Source organism: Crinia signifera, chromosome 7 (genome assembly GCF_055691185.1).
Source record: "Crinia signifera chromosome 7, ASM5569118v1, whole genome shotgun sequence".
Classification (NCBI taxonomy): Eukaryota; Metazoa; Chordata; class Amphibia; order Anura; family Myobatrachidae; genus Crinia; species Crinia signifera.
In genome coordinates this window covers 168,422,070-168,442,712 of record NC_139223.1, presented here as the reverse complement: position 1 = coordinate 168,442,712, position 20,643 = coordinate 168,422,070, and the positions used below count along the sequence as shown (strand labels likewise).

General features: G+C 43.3%; 1 protein-coding gene and 1 pseudogene across 10 annotated transcripts in view; one reads left to right on the top strand and one right to left on the bottom strand.

Annotated features, from left to right (window-relative positions):
- Window positions 1-20,643, top strand: part of SLC12A8 (solute carrier family 12 member 8) — a 55,394-nt gene that overhangs the window by 7,500 nt on the left and 27,251 nt on the right. For all 10 annotated transcript variants that reach the window (XR_014450842.1, XM_083154278.1, XM_083154277.1 and 7 more), the window contains 4 exons: window positions 11,411-11,577; window positions 11,661-11,798; window positions 15,583-15,774; window positions 16,637-16,868. Coding sequence is in view for 9 of the 10 variants with exons in the window: in XM_083154278.1 (XP_083010404.1) it covers window positions 11,530-11,577; window positions 11,661-11,798; window positions 15,583-15,774; window positions 16,637-16,868 (610 nt within the window). In the remaining variant the exon portion in view is untranslated. The remainder of the gene's footprint in view (window positions 1-11,410; window positions 11,578-11,660; window positions 11,799-15,582; window positions 15,775-16,636; window positions 16,869-20,643) is intronic.
- Window positions 8,430-8,549, bottom strand: LOC146025256 (5S ribosomal RNA; annotated as a pseudogene).

Sequence of the window (20,643 nt, the reverse complement as noted above, 5' to 3'; positions counted from 1 at the left end):
AGGACGCAGCGTGCTGAGCTCCCCAGCCGCCCCAGCCAGCCAGCCGCCCGCCAGCGCTCCACTCCACGCACGAAACCCGGGCACCTGCCGGCAGACGCTCCCAAGAACGCCCTGCACCTAATGAAGAGATTTCTCTCCCCCACGCCAGCTGGAAAGCCCAGACGCCAGCCTTCTCTCCCACCGCGAGTCCAGCCCAAGATGGCCGCCGGCTCACACACACAAGCGCAGCCAGCGCAGTCAGCGTTACAGCTACAACCCCAAATGCTGCCACAGCCACAGCGCACTCAAGTAAGTGGGGAAGAGACATTTATACCTCAAACCCAGCCTGACTTGTTCACCTCCTCTCCTCCCTTATCCCAGGCTGCAGCTCTAACATATACAGACATGGTGCGGGCTATACAAGATACTATTAACCCCATCCTGGACGCCCACGCTGCTAAGCTGCAGCAGTCTGTCCAAGACATTAAATCACAGCTAAAGCAGATCACAAAAAAGGTCAACATAAACGAGGCACATTTGGGAGAAGCCTTCCAGGACATTCACACACTAAAGGCCACCACTGAGTCCCTACAGAAGTCTGCCTATACAGTACAAAACAAGCTCGACGATTTGGAAAATCGTTCGAGAAGGAACAATTTACGTATCATTGGCCTCCCTGAAACGATCAAAGGTCCAGAATTATACTCCTTTATCACACATACCCTGCCAGAATTGCTACAGGTGGTAGATTCATGCGCGGGCATGATAGTAGAAAGAGCCCATAGGCTGGGACCGATCAGGGAAGACCATTCCAACAGACCTCGGGCAGTAATATTTAAATGCCTCAATTACCAACACAAGGAGGCGCTGTGGTCAGCCTTTAAACAGAATAGGACCCTGCAATGGAATGGGAACAAGTTGCTTATCTTTCAAGATTTCTCGGCGGAGGTGACTCGAGCGAGAAAAGAGTTTTCCCCATTATGCACCAGATTGGTAAAAAATCAAACTAAATTTGCTCTGCTTTACCCCGCAAAACTGCGAATTTTTGCTGGCTCCTCCTACAAAGAATTTAGCACTGTGCATGATGCAGAGGACTTCCTGATGGAACAAGCACAGGCCTCCTTTTCCTCAGCCCCCCCAGATGAATAGTTCAAAAAGCATATCCCAGATCTCTGACAGGACTTTGCTGAACTTGCACCATTACTGCTTAATTACAGCACTTGCCTTATTTCCCACGGAATATGTTGGGTAGGGGGAGGTGAGACCGAGACTTTCACATTTGCTGGGGGAGTTCTCCCATACATCTTCGCCTGTATCAACAGGAATGGGTCCTCATACTGCCTGACTTTATCCCAACCCTTCCCCCCCCCCCACCCCCCACCCCGGATAGCAGAATTCAACGTACCCCATTGAGGGGAAACCGAGCCCTAAGAATTCCTCTCAGCTATGTCTCTTATGTGGCGAGAAAACCAGACCAAGTGAAGTACATAACTGGGTTGGAAGAGTGTGACCCCCCCAGCGGGATATAATTGCTCCCAAGCTACTGGGACTTGACTGCCGTAAATGTATACCCCACTCTGGAATTTTTTGGATTCTATTTTGAAGTACTGAGACTGAGTCCGTACAGATTGTGGAAAAGAGTCTACAGCTATCCCTGTCTGAAGCGATAGGTTTGAATCCTCATACTGGTTAACTCCTGACCCGATATCCTGCCCCCCCCTCCCCTCCCCCTCCCCTGCTATTGAATTTATCTATTCCCCTGGAAGGATAACCGAAACTAAAATTGTTTATATTACTGTCATGATCCATTGACGTGAAGCTAATCCAATGTTATTGTTAATTATTGTTAACTATGTTTAAAAGAATGTAGGTAGTTCAATTATTTAATTAGCGAGTTGTGGAGTACACACAGTTTGAGAGGCCGCAGATGGCGCCTCATGTTGATACACAGGCTGGGGCGAGCCTGAAAGCTTTAGCGCACTGTATGCCCTGATCTTGAAGACACGGAACCCAGTGGCCACTTCTGCCCCTGGGCTTCCGGAGGTCCGTGTGTAATTTTGTTGCACACCAAGTTTTTGAGGGACCAGGGGGGCCAGGAAAATATGCCTATGCAATATCTTTTCATACTTTTGATCCATGCAGTAGTAACTGCGGGACTCCTGGCCCACTGGTTCCCCTTGTTCACCCCTACCCTTCCCTTCCTTCCCTACATGTTCTACCCTTATATGTATTTTACTAATGTAGCCAAGAATTATTTAATGTACAAAAACAATAGATCTGTCGAGATTTGTGTACTAGGTAATGGTCAGCCGGGCTGCTACGCCCGTTTAATGGGAAATGGTTGATTTAAAAATTGTCACGTTGAATGTCGGTGGCTTCCACGTCCCTTCTAAACGTAAAAAAATCCTGCTATATCTCCACAAATTAAAAGCAGATATTGCATTCTTGCAAGAGACGCACTTAACCCCCCCTGAAACCCTGAAATTAAATACCCTGGGGTGGTCGCTGATGGCGGCCTCCCCATACAATTCAAAATCCAGAGGGGTAGCTATCCTAGTAAAGAAGCAGGCAATCACACAAATTCATTCTACGCTCACAGACCCTGATGGGAGATGGGTGCTAGTGGACGCCACCGTACAGTCAACAAGGTATACTTTTTGTAATGTCTACGCCCCCAATGTATTTTCTAAGCCCTTTTTCCGTAAACTAGTAACGATATTAACCCCCTATATTGATACTTCAATTGTGCTAGCTGGTGATTTTAATACTGTGATATCTAATGTGCTTGATAGAGAATCTTCAGCCCCATCCAGGAGACCCCCCTCGAAACGAGGACTACAATACCTAATGTCTAGCCTCCACCTGACTGATGTGTGGAGGGCTTGTAACCCAATGGATAGAGAATTTACCTGTTTATCTGCTGCACACAACACATTATCACGCATTGATTATGTCCTTCTGTCTACTAGAGCCTTCCCCTTGGTATGCGGCGCAGAAATTGAGACGATATCGGTCTCCGATCATGCGGCAAGCTGGATTGCCCTACACACTACCCTAGATAGAGGCCCATACATCAACTGGCGATTCCCCAGCCACTTGGCAAATTCCACTAAATTTCAGGCCCTCCTAGAATCCACATGGATGGATTATAAGCATAACAATCTTTCAGCTGAGGCAGACTCTCCCCACCTGTTTTGGCAGGCATCCAAACCGGTCCTCAGGGGAGCCATTATATCGTATTATTCCCATCTCCGTAAGGACCGAGCTAAATTGTATCTTGAAGCCCAAACCACACTTTCAGATAAATACCAGACATACAAGTCTTCCCCCACCTCGATGCACAGAGAAGCTTACAACCAAGCTAAAATTGTCTTTGATACCCTTCTGTCCAAAATAGAAACCAAGATGTCATTCCAATCCCAGAGTAAATACCACAGATTTGGAGGAAAATCCAATAGACTAATGACCAATCTGCTTAATGGCCAACACCCCCCCCGCTATAGTTACCTCATTGGCGGACGACAATGGTACCCTCCAACACCGTGGCCAAGAGATAGCATCTACCTTTCATAAATTTTATACAAACCTATATACCTCAGTCCCACCAGACCAACAACGCAAAAACACATTCTGGTCCACACTCTCACTCCCAGCTCTAGACCCAGAACATACAGACTCATTACTAGCGGATATCACTGAAGAAGACGTAACTAGAGCCATTGGCCAACTCAAGCCAGGTAAAGCTCCAGGACCAGATGGACTGACCAGTGAATATTACAAGCTTTTAGCCCCAAAACTTGCCCCCCCCCTTAGCCGCCTTATTTAACTCTCTACTAAAAGGTGCCCCTCCCCCCCCTTATTTTAATTCAGCCCTTCTAAAGGTTATCCCAAAACCTGGACGCGATCCCACTCAACCTGCCTCTTACCGTCCTATCTCCCTTTTGAATACGGATTATAAACTTTATACTAAGATTATTGCTGACAGATTGAAATTATTCCTCCCATCCATAATCCACAAAGACCAGACGGGTTTTATTTGGGGCCGCCACTCAGTGTTAAATGTTAGGAAACTGCTCACTGTAATGCAGTGGACTCAGTCTACAAAATCTCCCGACCCTTGTGCCATTCTATCCTTAGATGCCGAAAAGGCCTTTGATATGATCTCATGGGACCACCTGTTTACAACCCTACAGAAATTCAACTTTCCAAGACCATTCATAGACGCCATTAGTAACCTATACGCAAACTCCAATACACAAATACTCACAAATAATTACCTATCCGCGCCCTTCCAGATCCAGCGTGGCACTCGTCAAGGCTGCCCCCTTTCCCCACTCCTTTTTGCCCTAGCCCTGGAACCCTTAGCAGTCCAACTTAGATCCTCCTCCTCATTCATGGGTATTAAAATACGCCATCTGGAAGTCAAACTAAGTATGTTTGCAGACGATATGCTTCTTTTTATTTCGAACCCGCCCAGATCTATACCTGCAGCAATGACAATTATAGAGCACTTTGGATCATTCTCAGGATTTAAAATAAACCAAGATAAATCACATCTCCTCCCTCTGGCGTGGCCTCCCCTATATGCCAAAACACACCCCAGCATGCAACAATTTACAATATGTACTACCCCAATGAAATACTTAGGAATCATGATTCCGCTACATCTAGACTCCTTATATGTTGCCAACTTTAAGACAATCTTACAGAATATTGAGAAACTATTAGACAGATGGATAACCCTTCCCCTTTCATTATATGGGAGGATAACGATTGTTAAAAGTGTCATTTTCCCAAAGATTTCATATATTTTCCAAATGATCCCCTTGGCCCTTTCCAAAAAAGACCTCGCACACTATAATAAAATGGTCACAAAGTTTATTTGGGCAGCGAAAAAGCCCAGGATGCCTATGTCCAGACTAGTACTTCCAAAACAAGACGGAGGATTTGCACTCCCAAATGCCCAAGCTTTCTCTCAAGCAGCCCACTTTCGCTACACAACTGACTGGCTTCTTAATAAATCCATATACACAAATGATAACCTGGAAAAGGAACTTTTCCACCCATTCTCACCAGCTGCACTGCTCCATGTATCAAGTAAGGACATCCCCATTGACATCAAAAACAACCTATTATTCAAAGAAACGTATAAAATGTGGATATCAATCCATAAAGGTTTTGGCAGGAACCCAGCTAACACCCCACATATTACCTTCTGGGGCAATCCCAATTTTGCACCAGGTCTGGAGAATCCGCTGTACTTGGAATGGCGCCAGAAGGGAATATCAGCCACATGTAACGTCTTCGACCCAGGAGGCACAATCTTATCGTTTGCAGATCTAGCAACTAAATTCCAACTCCCTAACACACAATTTTTTATGTATTTACAGGCACGACATTATGCGCAATCTATTCCCAAGGCTTATGTGACACCTGTTCACCCTGACCCAGTGCTTTCGCTCATAGCCCAACATAATATTCGGGGATACAGGATTAGGAACTTATACCAAGAGCTAATAGTAATTCCGAAAGATAAACTACTCCAAAACCTGGAAAATAGATGGAAAATAGACATCCCTACCATTCCGCCACTATTAACAATATTCAAAAAACTCCCCACCTCCCTTAAGTACCTACAATCAGCCTCTCTCCAAGAGACACACCTCAAATTTCTTAACAGGGCCTATATCTCACAACAACAACGAAGTCACTTTATCCCGGGAGATCTAGGACTATGCCCAAAGTGCAAAATGAGGGGTGCAGACTATTTTCACAACTTCTGGGGATGTGGACATATAAAAATATTTTGGAGAAAACTAGTTACATTCTTAAACACAACTTTCACACTGCAGCTAACATACGACCCACTACCACTCCTCTTTCTCTACTTCAATAACTGGAACTTGGGGCCCAACAAAAAAAAGATTATCTCTCTCATTACCTTAATTCTGGTATTAGCCAAAAAACTAATTCTGACTCATTGGATAGTAAAAACTTCCCCCTCTTTAGCGGAGTTGAAAAACTCCATTCTCAAGACTCTATTCTTTGAGCGTCAAGCAACATTAACAGATATAGAAAAGGGAGTCAGGCGCTTCTATGCCAAATGGGAAACCTATATCCTTACCCTCAATACCGAGGTTCAGACGTCCATACAAAAAGTCTTTGAGAACACTACATGGTTTTTGTTACGACAGATCACTTAGAATATTGAATTATAGGCTATTATGGTAAATTTTTGTTGTCCTGTCGCCCCCTGTCTTGTTTGCCTACCCCTTCCCTTCCTTCCCACCCATATTAAACCCAGATAAGATTTGTATCGTAAGTTGTTTTAATACTATGAGGCTCGAACAAGTAGAAATTTATATTGCTGTATAAAAATTTGACTGACTTGCAGGTATCTCTGCGCTGGTCGTGGATACCTTCTCCTATTAAACCCTAAATGCTAAGTGGCTCGGGAGAATGATATAGAATTTACCCGCTTTGCCGCTAATTCCCAAAACCACACAACTCAACATTGAAATACTTTGAAATTAATGTGATAGTACAATGTAAAGACTAGAACTGAAAAGTAGGGGAAAAAAAAAAAAAAAAACTGAAAGAAAACACCAAGTCAGCCAGATGTGATTTTCAATGTTTCTTGCCTTTATTTGATTTGTTGTAACATACATTGTTTTGAAATACTTTCAAATAAAATGTGTTTAAAAAAAAAAAAAAAAAAAAAACTGTGGCAGAGCATGCTGGGATGTGTAGTTACATAACAGCTGGAGATCCGCGGATTGGCTGGGCCCGTGGTAGAATGATTAGTGTGCGCCTTCTTTATGCCTCCTCTGTGTGTGGGGAGGGGATATAGATAGATATATATATGTATATGTATATGTAATTGGTTGGATAGAGGTAAGCGACAATAAATACCTGTATAATACACGAAAAGCTTTTTATAATAAAAAAGGTTTATTTAACATATAAAAAAAGTGCACAATAGCACTAAAAATGGAGAACAGACAAAAATACAATATATATATAGAAAAAACACTGAAGTAAAAAATGCGAAATATTTTCTTAAAAAAGGCCTACATACGATGTCGCTAAAAAATAGGGAGGTAAATAAATTAGGAGGTTTAAAAGTAAAAGGACTTATCTTAGTAGAGGAGTCAGCAGGCAGTACCCAACGCGTTTCGTCTAGGAGACTTCTTCAAGGGGTGAGGGAGAGATGTGTATGAGGCTCTATTTATACCCAGTATGCCTAATGCACATGGTTATGAGGTCACATCCTGTGGGATGTGTCCTCCGTTTTTACCTTCAAGGTTTTATACATATTTTTCTTCTATTAATACAGTGGTTTAGGGGCTTAGTGTTAGCTGACTCTTATTACTAAAAAAACGCAGGAAAAACAACATTAGGGAATGAGAAAACAATATATTTATGAGAGGGGGATGCGCGTCCCCACTTCCGGTTGGCGGACGTCACTTCCGCCCCGCTTCCTGTATACGTGTAGTTCAGTTAGATAGGACGACTTCCGCCCTTCCTAAGCGGAAGTATCGCGTTGCCACACTTCCGTTTTGTAGCGCTTTGCGGGGGTTGGCTGTGGCGACTGTCCATCATGTTCAGGATTGCGATTACAAGCTGTCTTGGCTCTAGCATGGTTTTTGACTCTGTTCGGCGGCCATTTTGCCTGGGACCTTTGTGGATTTTTGTATTGAAAAGCGGCCATCTTTATGGTTCTCAGTGCATAGATCGAAGTTTGCTTGTGTTTTATTCATGACGATTTCTTGCGGAACATGGGGGTATAAAATACATTGTATTAATATTTGCACATTTGCATGTTTATACATGTTAATTACGTGACAATGATAATAAATATATATATACAGTAAATTTAAGAGATATCAGATATAGCAGCAATAATGAACTGGGATAAATAATATATATATACTTTGGGATAAGGATAATTCTTGAGGTAGAGAGTTGTATGGCAGTACTCATAGTATAGCAGCAAACGAAATAGCAGCAAAAATTTTTTATACATATAATAGCAGCATAATTATTAAAGTGCTTAAATATTAAATGACCTTTATAAGGCAATGGTGACCTCTGTATAGCAGTAAAAATAATAATAATAAAAAGAATAATAATAAAAAGAATAAAAAGAAAGGGACAAGTTATATACATAGATAGTGTATATACTATAGTGATGAAACATATATAGGTGTTAAAATAATTTTTATTATTATTGTTTGGTGTGAGTGACCTTGTGATTATATTTTATTTATATTTACAATAAGTGTCTATATAAAACTTTGCTAACATATATTTAAAGGCGATAGGTGGTTCAGTGATAGGTGACAGGCAGATAGATGAGGCTTGTAGAAGATGAATGAGAGGGTGAACGTGTGTGAACTGAGCTTTGGTATTTTTTGCGGTTGTCCTTTTCACGAGGTTGTTTGCGTCTTTCATTACAGAACCTGTTCTTCTCAGGTAGTCTCCTGTCCCGATACTGGACAGGCCCAAACACTGCTTGGCTGCCAAGATCGGACGAGATTGGGCATTGCCAGTGTGGTATGACTGTAATGTTTTCTCTTCTTCCTCTCGGACCTGAATACCTCTCGGAACCGAGTACCTATTTGCTCAGAAAGTGTGTAGGAAAAGGGGATACAAGGAGATAGACATAAGAAGAAAAAGAAGAAAAATTAAGGGGGGGTGAGGAGGAGGGGGGGGGGGTGGTGGGTGAAGGGGTGCATTTGTGTGGAAAACACAGGGGGATAAGGTTCCTCTCGCATGAGGGTTACAGGACCTTTACAGGAACGGAGCGATTTCGTATCCCTCATTTAGGCCACTCGGATGTAGTGTCTGGAGCTGGAATATCCAATACATTTCCCTTTGGGATAGTTTTTTCGCAAGGTCACCTCCTCTTTCCCCCAGCTGGACATGTTCAATAGCTTTAAATGTCATATCTTCTGGATTTGATTTGTGGGTTATTAGAAAATGTCTAGGGACTGCATGATTTTCCACTTTGTTTTTGATGCTTCTTACGTGCTCTTGAATCCTAATTTTCAGTGGGCGCTTGGTCTTGCCTACATACTTCTTTCCACACGTGCATTCTAGTAGATAGATGACAGAAGTGGAGTTGCAATTCATGAAGTCCTTTATCTGGAACTCGTTGTTATCCCCGGTATCTGTAAAATGTTTTCTGTTTGGGTGGAGGTACTTGCAGATGACACATTTCCCACATTTGTAGGATCCCTTACATTTGGGTAATTTTGTGGAGGGTTTAGATGTTTTGAGCATGCTTGGTGCTAGTAGGTCCTTCAGGTTTTTTGACTTCCTGTAAACGATGTCAGGTTTTGGGGGTAGGATCTCTTTCAGGATTGGGTCCATCAGTAGGATCCCCCAGTGATTTTGTATAGATTTTTTTATCGTGTTTTCATGTCTATTATATGTAGTGATGAATGCTACCGATTCTTTTTTGTCCTCTTTCTTTGTTTTATACGTTAGTAGTGATGTACGATTCGTGTTTCTTGTTTTTTCTGCTGCTTTCTCGATGAGGCCCGCTGGGTATTCTTTTTCCGCAAATCTCTGGCCATACAGGGTAAGTTGTTCTTCCAGGTCTTCCTGTTTGCTACAATTGCGTTTAATCCTGTGGAATTGAGAATATGGGATATTTTCTTTCCATCTTTTTAGATGATTGCTTTTGTGGTGTAGGTAGCTATTTTTATCCACACTTTTGACAAAGTTCTTTGTTATCACTTTATTGTTCTCGTGTGTCAGGATCAGGTCAAGGAATTCTATGGATTCCTGCTGTATGTTGGAGGTGAACTTGAGGTTCAAATCATTTTTGTCTAGGTCTTTAAAAAATTCTTGGAATTGTGAGTTCGTTCCATGCCAGATGATTAAAATATCGTCTATGTAACGTTTATATAGTATTATGGCACTCTTAAAAACAAGGTTATTGTAGATATAAAAGTTTTCCCAGTGTCCCATAAAAAGGTTTGCGAAACTAGGCGCAAAGATAGTCCCCATTGCTGTTCCGCATTGCTGTAGGTAAAATTGATCTTGGAATTTAAAATAGTTATGGTGCAGGATAAAAAGCATTACATCGCAGATAAAATTCCTATGTTCTGGAGAAAGTGAGGCGTCTTCTTCTAGGTATACTTTGCAGGCTTCTACTCCTTTGTGGTGTTCGATACAAGTATATAATGACTGGACATCTATGGTTACCCATTTGTAGGTCTCCTTCCATTCGAAATCTTCCATCGTGTTCAGGACTGCTGTCGTATCTTTTAGATATGAGGGTAAGCATTTCACATATTTATTCAGAAAAATATCCACATACTGGGACAGGTTGGAAGTCAAGGAGTCGATACCTGCCACAATTGGTCTTCCAGGTGGATTAGTCAAACACTTATGGACCTTTGGTAAAAAGTAAAAAATAGGGGTAATGGGGTCTGATCTTAATAAATATTGATATTCATCTTTTGTTAAAATATTGGTTCTGAGACCTTGTAGCAGAAGACTACGTAGTTCCTCGATGTATGTATCTTTTGTATCAGTCATGAGTTTACTATACGAGTTTTCATCTGCCAGGAGCCTTTCTGCTTCTTTTACATAGGCTTCTCTGTCCATAAGGACCATACCCCCCCCTTTATCAGCAGGTTTTAATACCAGGTCTTTGTTTTTCTGTAATTTCTTCAATGCCTCCCTTTCAGAGTTAGTCAGATTTTTAGTTTTTATCGGTGCTTGTTCTGTGTCGCATAGATCCTTTTTTACCAGGTCATAGAAGATGTTAATGTTGGACCCCTTCGATTCTATTGTATATGTATATGTGTATATATATATATATATATATATATATATATATATATATATATATATATATATATATATATATATATATATATATGTATATGTATATGTATATGTGTATATATATATATATATGTATGTATATATATATATATATGTATGTATATATATATATATATATATGTATGTATATATATATATATATGTATGTATGTATGTGTCCGTGAATCTCCGAAACACTGCCATCTGCTGGCAGAGAGTGAAACTACATCTCTTTCTCACACATGCACAAACACAGAAGGTAGCAGACTAGCTTTCGAAGCTTTTCCTTCCAGCGGGCTTACTAGTATAATATACTGGTCCAGTTAAGCATTGTTCTCAATGCATCTTATAAACCTTTATGATCCAAAATCTTGCCAGTGCTGAACATTCATTTTATAGTTTTGGACTGAAAGAAACAAAAAAAAAATAGGTGAGGTAGAAACGATACTTAAATATTTTTTGAGTAATAATAACCCTGATTATTGTCCCCCTAGTGCTCGTTCCTGTCCCTAGTTGCTCACAGTAACTGCAACACTGAGCTTTGTACCCGTTTGGTCACCCTTGTGTCATTTGTGGTTCTCTGTAATAGTGTCATGATGCAGAGGGAGGAGTCACGTCCTGGATGGTCCTATCACATCACTCTCTACAGGTGACATCATTGCAGCGTAATCACTGAATGGGAACATTAAAGCTCCGCTGAACGGAAACATGATGGAGAATGGAAATATCACAGACCTGTTCCACGAGGACGCACAGGTGAGGGAGTGTTTCAGACATACAACGCGTTTCACCAACCATTCGTCTCTTGTGGTGTTTCTCACTCCTCTTGTGTCTCACAGTTGCGGTCACAGCCATGGTGGAAGATTCAGCTCTTTGTCTGGGAACCGATTCTCTTCGGTACCTGGGATGGCGTCTTTACTTCCTGCATGATCAATATATTCGGGGTGGTGTTGTTTCTCCGGACCGGGTGGCTTGTGGTGAGTTTGTGTTGGTTGAGGGATCCGATTTTACCAGAACCACGTGTGCATTATAATAATGAATATTGCCCAGTTTAAGGTGATTAATAAATATGTCATTGCACTTTGGGGGCGCACATGGAACAAGTGCTATTATCATTGCCACGATTAGGAGGGGACAGTAGGACCTGGATAGCCTAGGGGGCCCACCGTAATTACACTTTTTGTTTAAAGAGAGATAAACGCGATTTCCTTCATAATATTATCATTTTTTTATGAGAAACTTTTATTTTTTTCCTAGAGGTGCCATAAAAAAAAACTTCTGATACACAGGGGCGCCATGTTTTCAAAAAAATTCAGAACCACTTAGGTACACGATAAAATAAATGGTTTTGCCCATTCTGATGGGCCGGAGTAACATAATCTCCATATCGTCCAGTGAGCACTGACGATGACGATGGTTCCGCGCGTCATCAGAGTAATCTTCGGCCGTCGTACATGCAAATCGATGCAGAACATCACAAGCGAGCATGGCCCCCGCTCCGTTGCTGCTGGCGTCGGCAAGTGTGTATGCATACACACTCTCTGATGCCGGGTGCCACCGCTGGCAATGTCGCTCTGGGTACACCATGTAGTATGCCCAGCATTACCTGGGAAGGGACATGTTATCTTAATCCACTTAAATGCATATGTTAAGCGTATTCGCCACATCTCACTGTAGGGGTAATTCAGACCTGATCCTACGGTGACCTATCATTGATAGACTGCACATACGTTTATCTAAGAGTCCCTTTCCCGGCTCCGCCAAGACTACGATGCCATTTAAGGATTCAAAATGAATGAATCTAAAATGGTGGCTTTGGCGCTACGTGCAGGAGCCGCGGAGGGCTGGGGACACTCGTTTCCCTTTAAATGGGCAACTTCCTCTTTGAAGTGTCTAGGTATAAATATCCCCGTGCACCCGGCTGATCAGTATTCGGCTAACACTCTGGTTGTTATTTGTCAAGTGGCTACATATTTCCAAATAACCTACCACGTTAATATCTTGTTAGGTGTCACCTGAAATGGAAGCTTTCCCCCCGACTTCTCTATCCCCTGCAATTGCTCCCTCCATTACTCTGATCTTCAGTTATTATCCAAAGCCTTTAGTGCATTTATTTGGGCGGGGAGAAAAAAAAATGTGAATATCTTTATTTAAACTAAATCAAACCAAAGACATGGGAGGCATCAATGTGCCATGCGTTAGAAACTGTGCGCTAGCAGTCCAATACTGATATGCGGTAGATTGGCTGCAAGATTCCCAAGACTATGCCACTACTGACCTAGAACAAGCATCTGCCCTGCAGTTCCATTAGCTTCCACGTGACTCCCACTGAATTTCCGTCCCAGATAGAAGGCAATTTGCTGATAGCCAGCACTTGTACGGCGTGGACACTTTCCTGTTCCCGATTGGGTGTATCGGCTCACACTCCGATGTTTCTCCTGCTGATACATAACGGACACATACAAATGCCTTGTACACCCACCCCTGTATTGCCAGGGGGACTTTGATTAATATTTCATATCGTGGGTTCAGACTCATGTACGTTCATTCTCTATGATCAAATACAAAGCGAGGCCAAGGAAATATTGTCCAAACTAAAGGATAAGGTCCACATGCACCCCTGTGCTAGATGTGTGCTGCGCCGATCCCCTGGGAGAAGCTTTTTTACCTCTCATATATGTTCATTTACCGATGACTGATTATCACATAGGTAGTGTTATGTGGTCAGGGAGAGTGGCGTGTTACCCCCCCCATTTTTCTCTTTCCACTTTATTGATGTATGTGGTTTCTAATTGACATGATTGGCTTTGTTCCCTTTTTGTTTTTATTGCACTGCATACTTGTAATTTGGTGGAACGTTATTCTGCGACCGTTTTCTGTTTGTCTGCAATGTACATTATCTTGTGAGATTTTCCAACATGCAACTATGTACACGTACTCTATATTACTTGCATTTTTGTCCCGAATAATGTGTTTTGAAAGAAATGCAATAAAAAGCATCACAAGGAACGGCATTCAGCACCACATAAGTTCTTGTACAAAACCCAAATGTGTACAGTTTTATTTGGCACAATAGTTATATTTACATGCACCCCCGTTACGTACTCTCCCGCGGCTCCCTGGGGCTGCTTAAACACTGATCATGTCATTGTCCTACCCAGACCTTTAGGGGATGCGGTCATTTGGTCTACAGCATGATGGTAGACAGTCATTAGGTCGACATGGGTCTAGGTCAACATGGGACAACGTCTACATGGTTCTAGGTGAAAAGGTCATTAGGTCGACAGTCAAAAGGTCGACATCGGGTTTTTCACATTTTTTTTGAGCCGGCAGGTGGTATTTCATGCCCTACCATCCACTAAAGCGTGGTGGGAGAATAAAATAGTGTGCCGAGCGTAGCGAGGGGATGTGGTGCGCTTGAAACTGTCTATGTCGACTGTGTTGACATTCAGGTCAAAAAATTGTAAAAAACACATGTTGACCTTTTGACTGTTGACATAGACATTGTCGAACTAATGACCTGTCGAACTAATAACCTTTCGACCTAGACCCATGTCGACCTTTTCCCATGTTGACCTAATGGTGTCGACCTAATGACTGCCAACCATCAGGCTGTAGACCAAATGATCCCAACCCCCTTTAAGATGGTAGCTGTCACTATAGGAACAGAACAAAGCTGTCTTTTGCATTCCAACAATAATTCCTAGTGTAAAGAAGTCACAAAAAAACTTGTAAACAAGAACAGATGACAACAGGCCTATATCAGGGAGAAGAGACCGTATACAAGTGACAAAAGAAAGATCTTTTAAAAGTTGCATAAAAATTAAAAACAACCTTTATTCACCATAGAAGATGCTGTTATTATGTGATGACAACAGAAGTGTTTTATTTACATGATATACAACAGTATTTGTGCGTACTTCTCTATACATCTTATAAATGAGAACGTCTGTTTAGTGATTGCGATAAACTCTGAAACCACTGAACCGATTGTGATGCCCTATTTCATAGCTCACAATCCCAGGCAGGTTTTAGGCTAAGTATCATCAGGACCAGTCGTCGGAGCTGTGGGCGGGGCTTTGTGGGGGGTGGGTCCCATAAACCGCTCTTGGCAAGTCGACAGTGACAGACGTATACGCTTCAATAACGACCGATGAGAACATCGGAGCACTGTGTACTGCGACAGACTTATTGTAGGTTGTAACACCCTGCACCAAAACCTGAACACACCTGGTACCCGACTTCCTTTACCAACGACTTTCACCCGAGCAGAGCCAGGTACTGCTGGAAGTCTACGTGAAGAGGTAAGAGAGGAAGCAGCATCATCTGACTCCCCTTTATATACCCCTGCATAAGCTACCACCCCTTTTCTACCTAATTGGCTACTCTAACTATCAATCATGTGCACTTCTATGGGTAATGAACTATTCAACAACTTTATTGGGATAATCACAAAATTCACAGGCTCTTAAATGCCCTCATGCCTATGCAGCCCTCGCTTAATCTTATATTAACACTAGACTTCATGTGAACATTGTGATGGTGCTATTCCCTCTTCTGGCCAGCAGATGTCCCTGTAGAAGTGTATAATGTTATACAGTGTTTGTTTTACATCTGTACTGTACCGAACATAGATGCATTCATATTGTGCTGATCACGGTTTGTTATTGATTTGTGCATCTTGTTCCGTGGCTGCGTTATCAAGTGTTAGACCTCAGATGGTAAATGCACCACCTAATTCTACCACTCTGTGACATGTAGGGTAACACCGGAGTCCTCCTGGGCATATTCCTGGTGTCCTTCGTCATCCTCGTGGCCCTGGTGACGGTGGTGTCCGGCATCGGTGTGTGTGAGCGGTGCAGCATAGGCAGCGGTGGGGTCTACTCCATGATTTCCACCGTGCTGGGGGGCAAAGTGGGAGGAACAGTTGGTCTTCTCTATGTATTTGGGCAGGTAAGTGTCATTGGCTGCAATGCCTTGTGTATATATGTGTGTGTGTGTGTGTGTGTGTGTGTGCGTGTGTGTGTTTGGACTCCAGTAAATGTTTGTCCAACTTTGCCTTGAACGCATTTAATGAGCCAGCCGTTACCACCTCTCTGGGAAGAGAGTTCCAGAGTTTGACTGTTCTGACCGTAAAGAAATTCTTTCTACTAGCTGAATGAAATCTTTTTTCTTCTAATCTATACTCATGCCCTCGCGTCCTAGATTCCTTTCTAGTAGAAAATAGGGTGTGTGACAGTTCCTTATATTGGCCCTTGATATACTTGTACATGTTGAGCATGTCCCCCCTTAAACGTCTCTTTTCTAATGTAAATAGTCCCAAATTGCTTAATCTCTCCCCGTAGCTTAAATTCTCCATTCCCCTAATAAGCTTTGTTGCTCGCCTTTGGACTTTTTCTAATTCTATGATGTCCTTTTTATAGTGTGGGGCCCAGAACTGTACTCCATACTCTAGGTGAGGTCTCACCAATGCTTTATATAGTGGCATAATTACCCTTGAGTCCCTAGTTTCCATTCCCCTCTTAATACATGCCAGAATTTTGTTGGCCTTTTTTGTAGCTACATTACAATGGGCACTACATCCTAGATTGCTGTCTATTTGGACTCCTAGATCCTTTTCAAGTATGGAATTACCCAGTTCCTCTCAGTTGTGTAGACCCATCCCATCATTCTCTGCTAGATCCTAGCAAGTTTTTACTTTGAGCTATATCTGTGCTACAACGCGTTTCGCTCCCTGAGCCGTCATGTGACCTCTCTGTGACTGTGGATTGGAGGCCGGAGGCTGCCACTTTCTGTAACCGAGCCCTTTCCTTAGTGTGTTGCAGGTGCCATGTATATCACCGGCTTCGCAGAGTCTATCGCGGATCTGCTCCACCTGCAGAGCACCTGGTCCGTTCGGGGCATCTCGCTGGCGGTGCTCCTGGGGTTGCTGGGAATCAATCTGGCTGGCGTGAAATGGATCATACGGCTGCAGTTGTTACTTCTGCTGTTACTGGCGGTTTCCACCATGGACTTCGTTATTGGCTCCTTCACTCACCTGGATCCAGGTAATGGTACAGAGTATTCTAGTAATGCTACACCTGCTTTCTCTGACACCTTGTAATATGTCATAGTGCCAGCAGGGGGAGTACTACTCATTCACTCACCTGGATCCAGGTAACGGCACAGAGTATTCTAGTAATGCTACACCAGCTTTCTCTGTCACCTTGTAATATGTCATAGTGCCAGCAGGGGGAGTGCTACTCATTCACTCACCTGAATCCAGGTAACGGCACAGAGAGTATTCTAGTAATGCTACACCTGCTTTCTCTGACACCTTGTAATATGTCATAGTGCCAGCAGGGGGAGTACTACTCATTCACTCACCTGGATCCAGGTAACGGCACAGAGTATTATAGTAATGCTACACCTGCTTTCTCTGACACCTTGTAATATGTCATAGTGCCAGCAGGGGGAGTGCTACTCATTCACTCACCTGGATCCAGGTAACTGCACAGAGAGTATTCTAGTAATGCTACACCAGCTTTCTCTGTCACCTTGTAATATGTGATAGTGCCAGCAGGGGGAGTACTACTCATTCACTCACCTGGATCCAGGTAACGGCACAGAGTATTCTAGTAATGCTACACCTGCTTTCTCTGTCACCTTGTAATATGTCATAGTGCCAGCAGGGGGAGTGCTACTCATTCACTCACCTGGATCCAGGTAACTGCACAGAGAGTATTCTAGTAATGCTACACCTGCTTTCTCTGACACCTTGTAATATGTCATAGTGCCAGCAGGGGGAGTGCTACTCATTCACTCACCTGGATCCAGGTAACGGCACAGAGTATTCTAGTAATGCTACACCAGCTTTCTCTGACACCTTGTAATATGTCATAGTGCCAGCAGGGGTAGTACTACTCATTCACTCACCTAGATCCAGGTAACGGCACAGAGTATTCTAATAATGCTACACCAGCTTTCTCTGACACCTTGTAATATGTCATAGTGCCAGCAGGGGGAGTGCTACTCATTCACTCACCTGGATCCAGGTAACGGCACAGAGAGTATTCTAATAATCCTACACCTGCTGTCACCTTGTAATATGTCATAGTGCCAGCAGGGGGAGTGCTACTCATTCACTCACCTGAATCCAGGTAACGGCACAGAGAGTATTCTAGTAATGCTACACCTGCTTTCTCTGACACCTTGTAATATGTCATAGTGCCAGCAGGGGGAGTGCTACTCATTCACTCACCTGGATCCAGGTAACTGCACAGAGAGTATTCTAGTAATGCTACACCAGCTTTCTCTGTCACCTTGTAATATGTGATAGTGCCAGCAGGGGGAGTACTACTCATTCACTCACCTGGATCCAGGTAACGGCACAGAGTATTCTAGTAATGCTACACCTGCTTTCTCTGACACCTTGTAATATGTCATAGTGCCAGCAGGGGGAGTGCTACTCATTCACTCACCTGGATCCAGGTAACTGCACAGAGAGTATTCTAGTAATGCTACACCAGCTTTCTCTGACACCTTGTAATATGTGATAGTGCCAGCAGGGGGAGTACTACTCATTCACTCACCTGGATCCAGGTAACGGCACAGAGTATTCTAGTAATGCTACACCTGCTTTCTCTGACACCTTGTAATATGTCATAGTGCCAGCAGGGGGAGTACTACTCATTCACTCACCTGGATCCAGGTAACGGCACAGAGTATTCTAGTAATGCTACACCTGCTTTCTCTGTCACCTTGTAATATGTCATAGTGCCAGCAGGGGGAGTGCTACTCATTCACTCACCTGGATCCAGGTAACGGCACAGAGTATTCTAGTAATGCTACCCCAGCTTTCTCTGTCACCTTGTAATATGTGATAGTGCCAGCAGGGGGAGTACTACTCATTCACTCACCTGGATCCAGGTAACGGCACAGAGTATTCTAGTAATGCTACACCTGCTTTCTCTGACACCTTGTAATATGTCATAGTGCCAGCAGGGGGAGTACTACTCATTCACTCACCTGGATCCAGGTAACGGCACAGAGTATTCTAGTAATGCTACACCTGCTTTCTCTGTCACCTTGTAATATGTCATAGTGCCAGCAGGGGGAGTGCTACTCATTCACTCACCTGGATCCAGGTAACTGCACAGAGAGTATTCTAGTAATGCTACACCCGCTTTCTCTGACACCTTGTAATATGTCATAGTGCCAGCAGGGGGAGTACTACTCATTCACTCACCTGGATCCAGGTAACGGCACAGAGTATTCTAGTAATGCTACACCAGCTTTCTCTGACACCTTGTAATATGTCATAGTGCCAGCAGGGGGAGTGCTACTCATTCACTCACCTGGATCCAGGTAACGGCACAGAGAGTATTCTAATAATCCTACACCTGCTGTCACCTTGTAATATGTCATAGTGCCAGCAGGGGGAGTGCTACTCATTCACTCACCTGAATCCAGGTAACGGCACAGAGAGTATTCTAATAATCCTACACCTGCTGTCACCTTGTAATATGTCATAGTGCCAGCAGGGGGAGTACTACTCATTCACTCACCTGGATCCAGGTAACGGCACAGAGTATTCTAGTAATGCTACACCTGCTTTCTCTGACACCTTGTAATATGTCATAGTGCCAGCAGGGGGAGTACTACTCATTCACTCACCTGGATCCAGGTAACGGCACAGAGTATTCTAGTAATGCTACACCTGCTTTCTCTGTCACCTTGTAATATGTCATAGTGCCAGCAGGGGGAGTGCTACTCATTCACTCACCTGGATCCAGGTAATGGCACAGAGAGTATTCTAATAATGCTACCCCAGCTTTCTCTGACACCTTGTAATATGTCATAGTGCCAGCAGGGGGAGTACTACTCATTCACTCACCTGGATCCAGGTAACGGCACAGAGTATTCTAATAATGCTACCCCAGCTTTCTCTGACACCTTGTAATATGTCATAGTGCCAGCAGGGGGAGTACTACTCATTCACTCACCTGGATCCAGGTAATGGCACAGAGAGTATTCTAATAATGCTACACCAGCTTTCTCTGACACCTTGTAATATGTCATAGTGCCAGCAGGGGGAGTGCTACTCATTCACTCACCTGGATCCAGGTAATGGCACAGAGAGTATTCTAATAATGCTACCCCAGCTTTCTCTGACACCTTGTAATATGTCATAGTGCCAGCAGGGGGAGTACTACTCATTCACTCACCTGGATCCAGGTAACGGCACAGAGTATTCTAATAATGCTACCCCAGCTTTCTCTGACACCTTGTAATATGTCATAGTGCCAGCAGGGGGAGTACTACTCATTCACTCACCTGGATCCAGGTAACGGCACAGAGAGTATTCTAATAATGCTACACCAGCTTTCTCTGACACCTTGTAATATGTCATAGTGCCAGCAGGGGGAGTGCTACATGTGGCTGCATCTGGAATAAGTGTAACACACACATCAAGCTGGAGAATGATAAACAACCAGCCAATCAGCTCCTACCTGTCCTTTTTAAAACCCAACCTGTAACATAGCAGATAGGAGCTGATTGGCTGGTTGTTTATCGCTCTCCATTTTATCACTTTTTGACATTGCCAGTACGGACGGTGTAATAGTTAGCATTACTGCCTCACAGCGCTGAGGTCATAGGTTTTATTCCCACCATGGCTCTAAAGGGTGCTCCGGATTCCTACCACAATCCAAAATATACTGGTAGATTAATTGGCTCCCAACAAAATTAACCCTAGAATGTCTGTGTGTGTGTGTGTGTGTACATGTGGTAGGGAAAACAGATTGTAAGCTCCACTGGGGCAGTTCAAATATTGAATGTTCA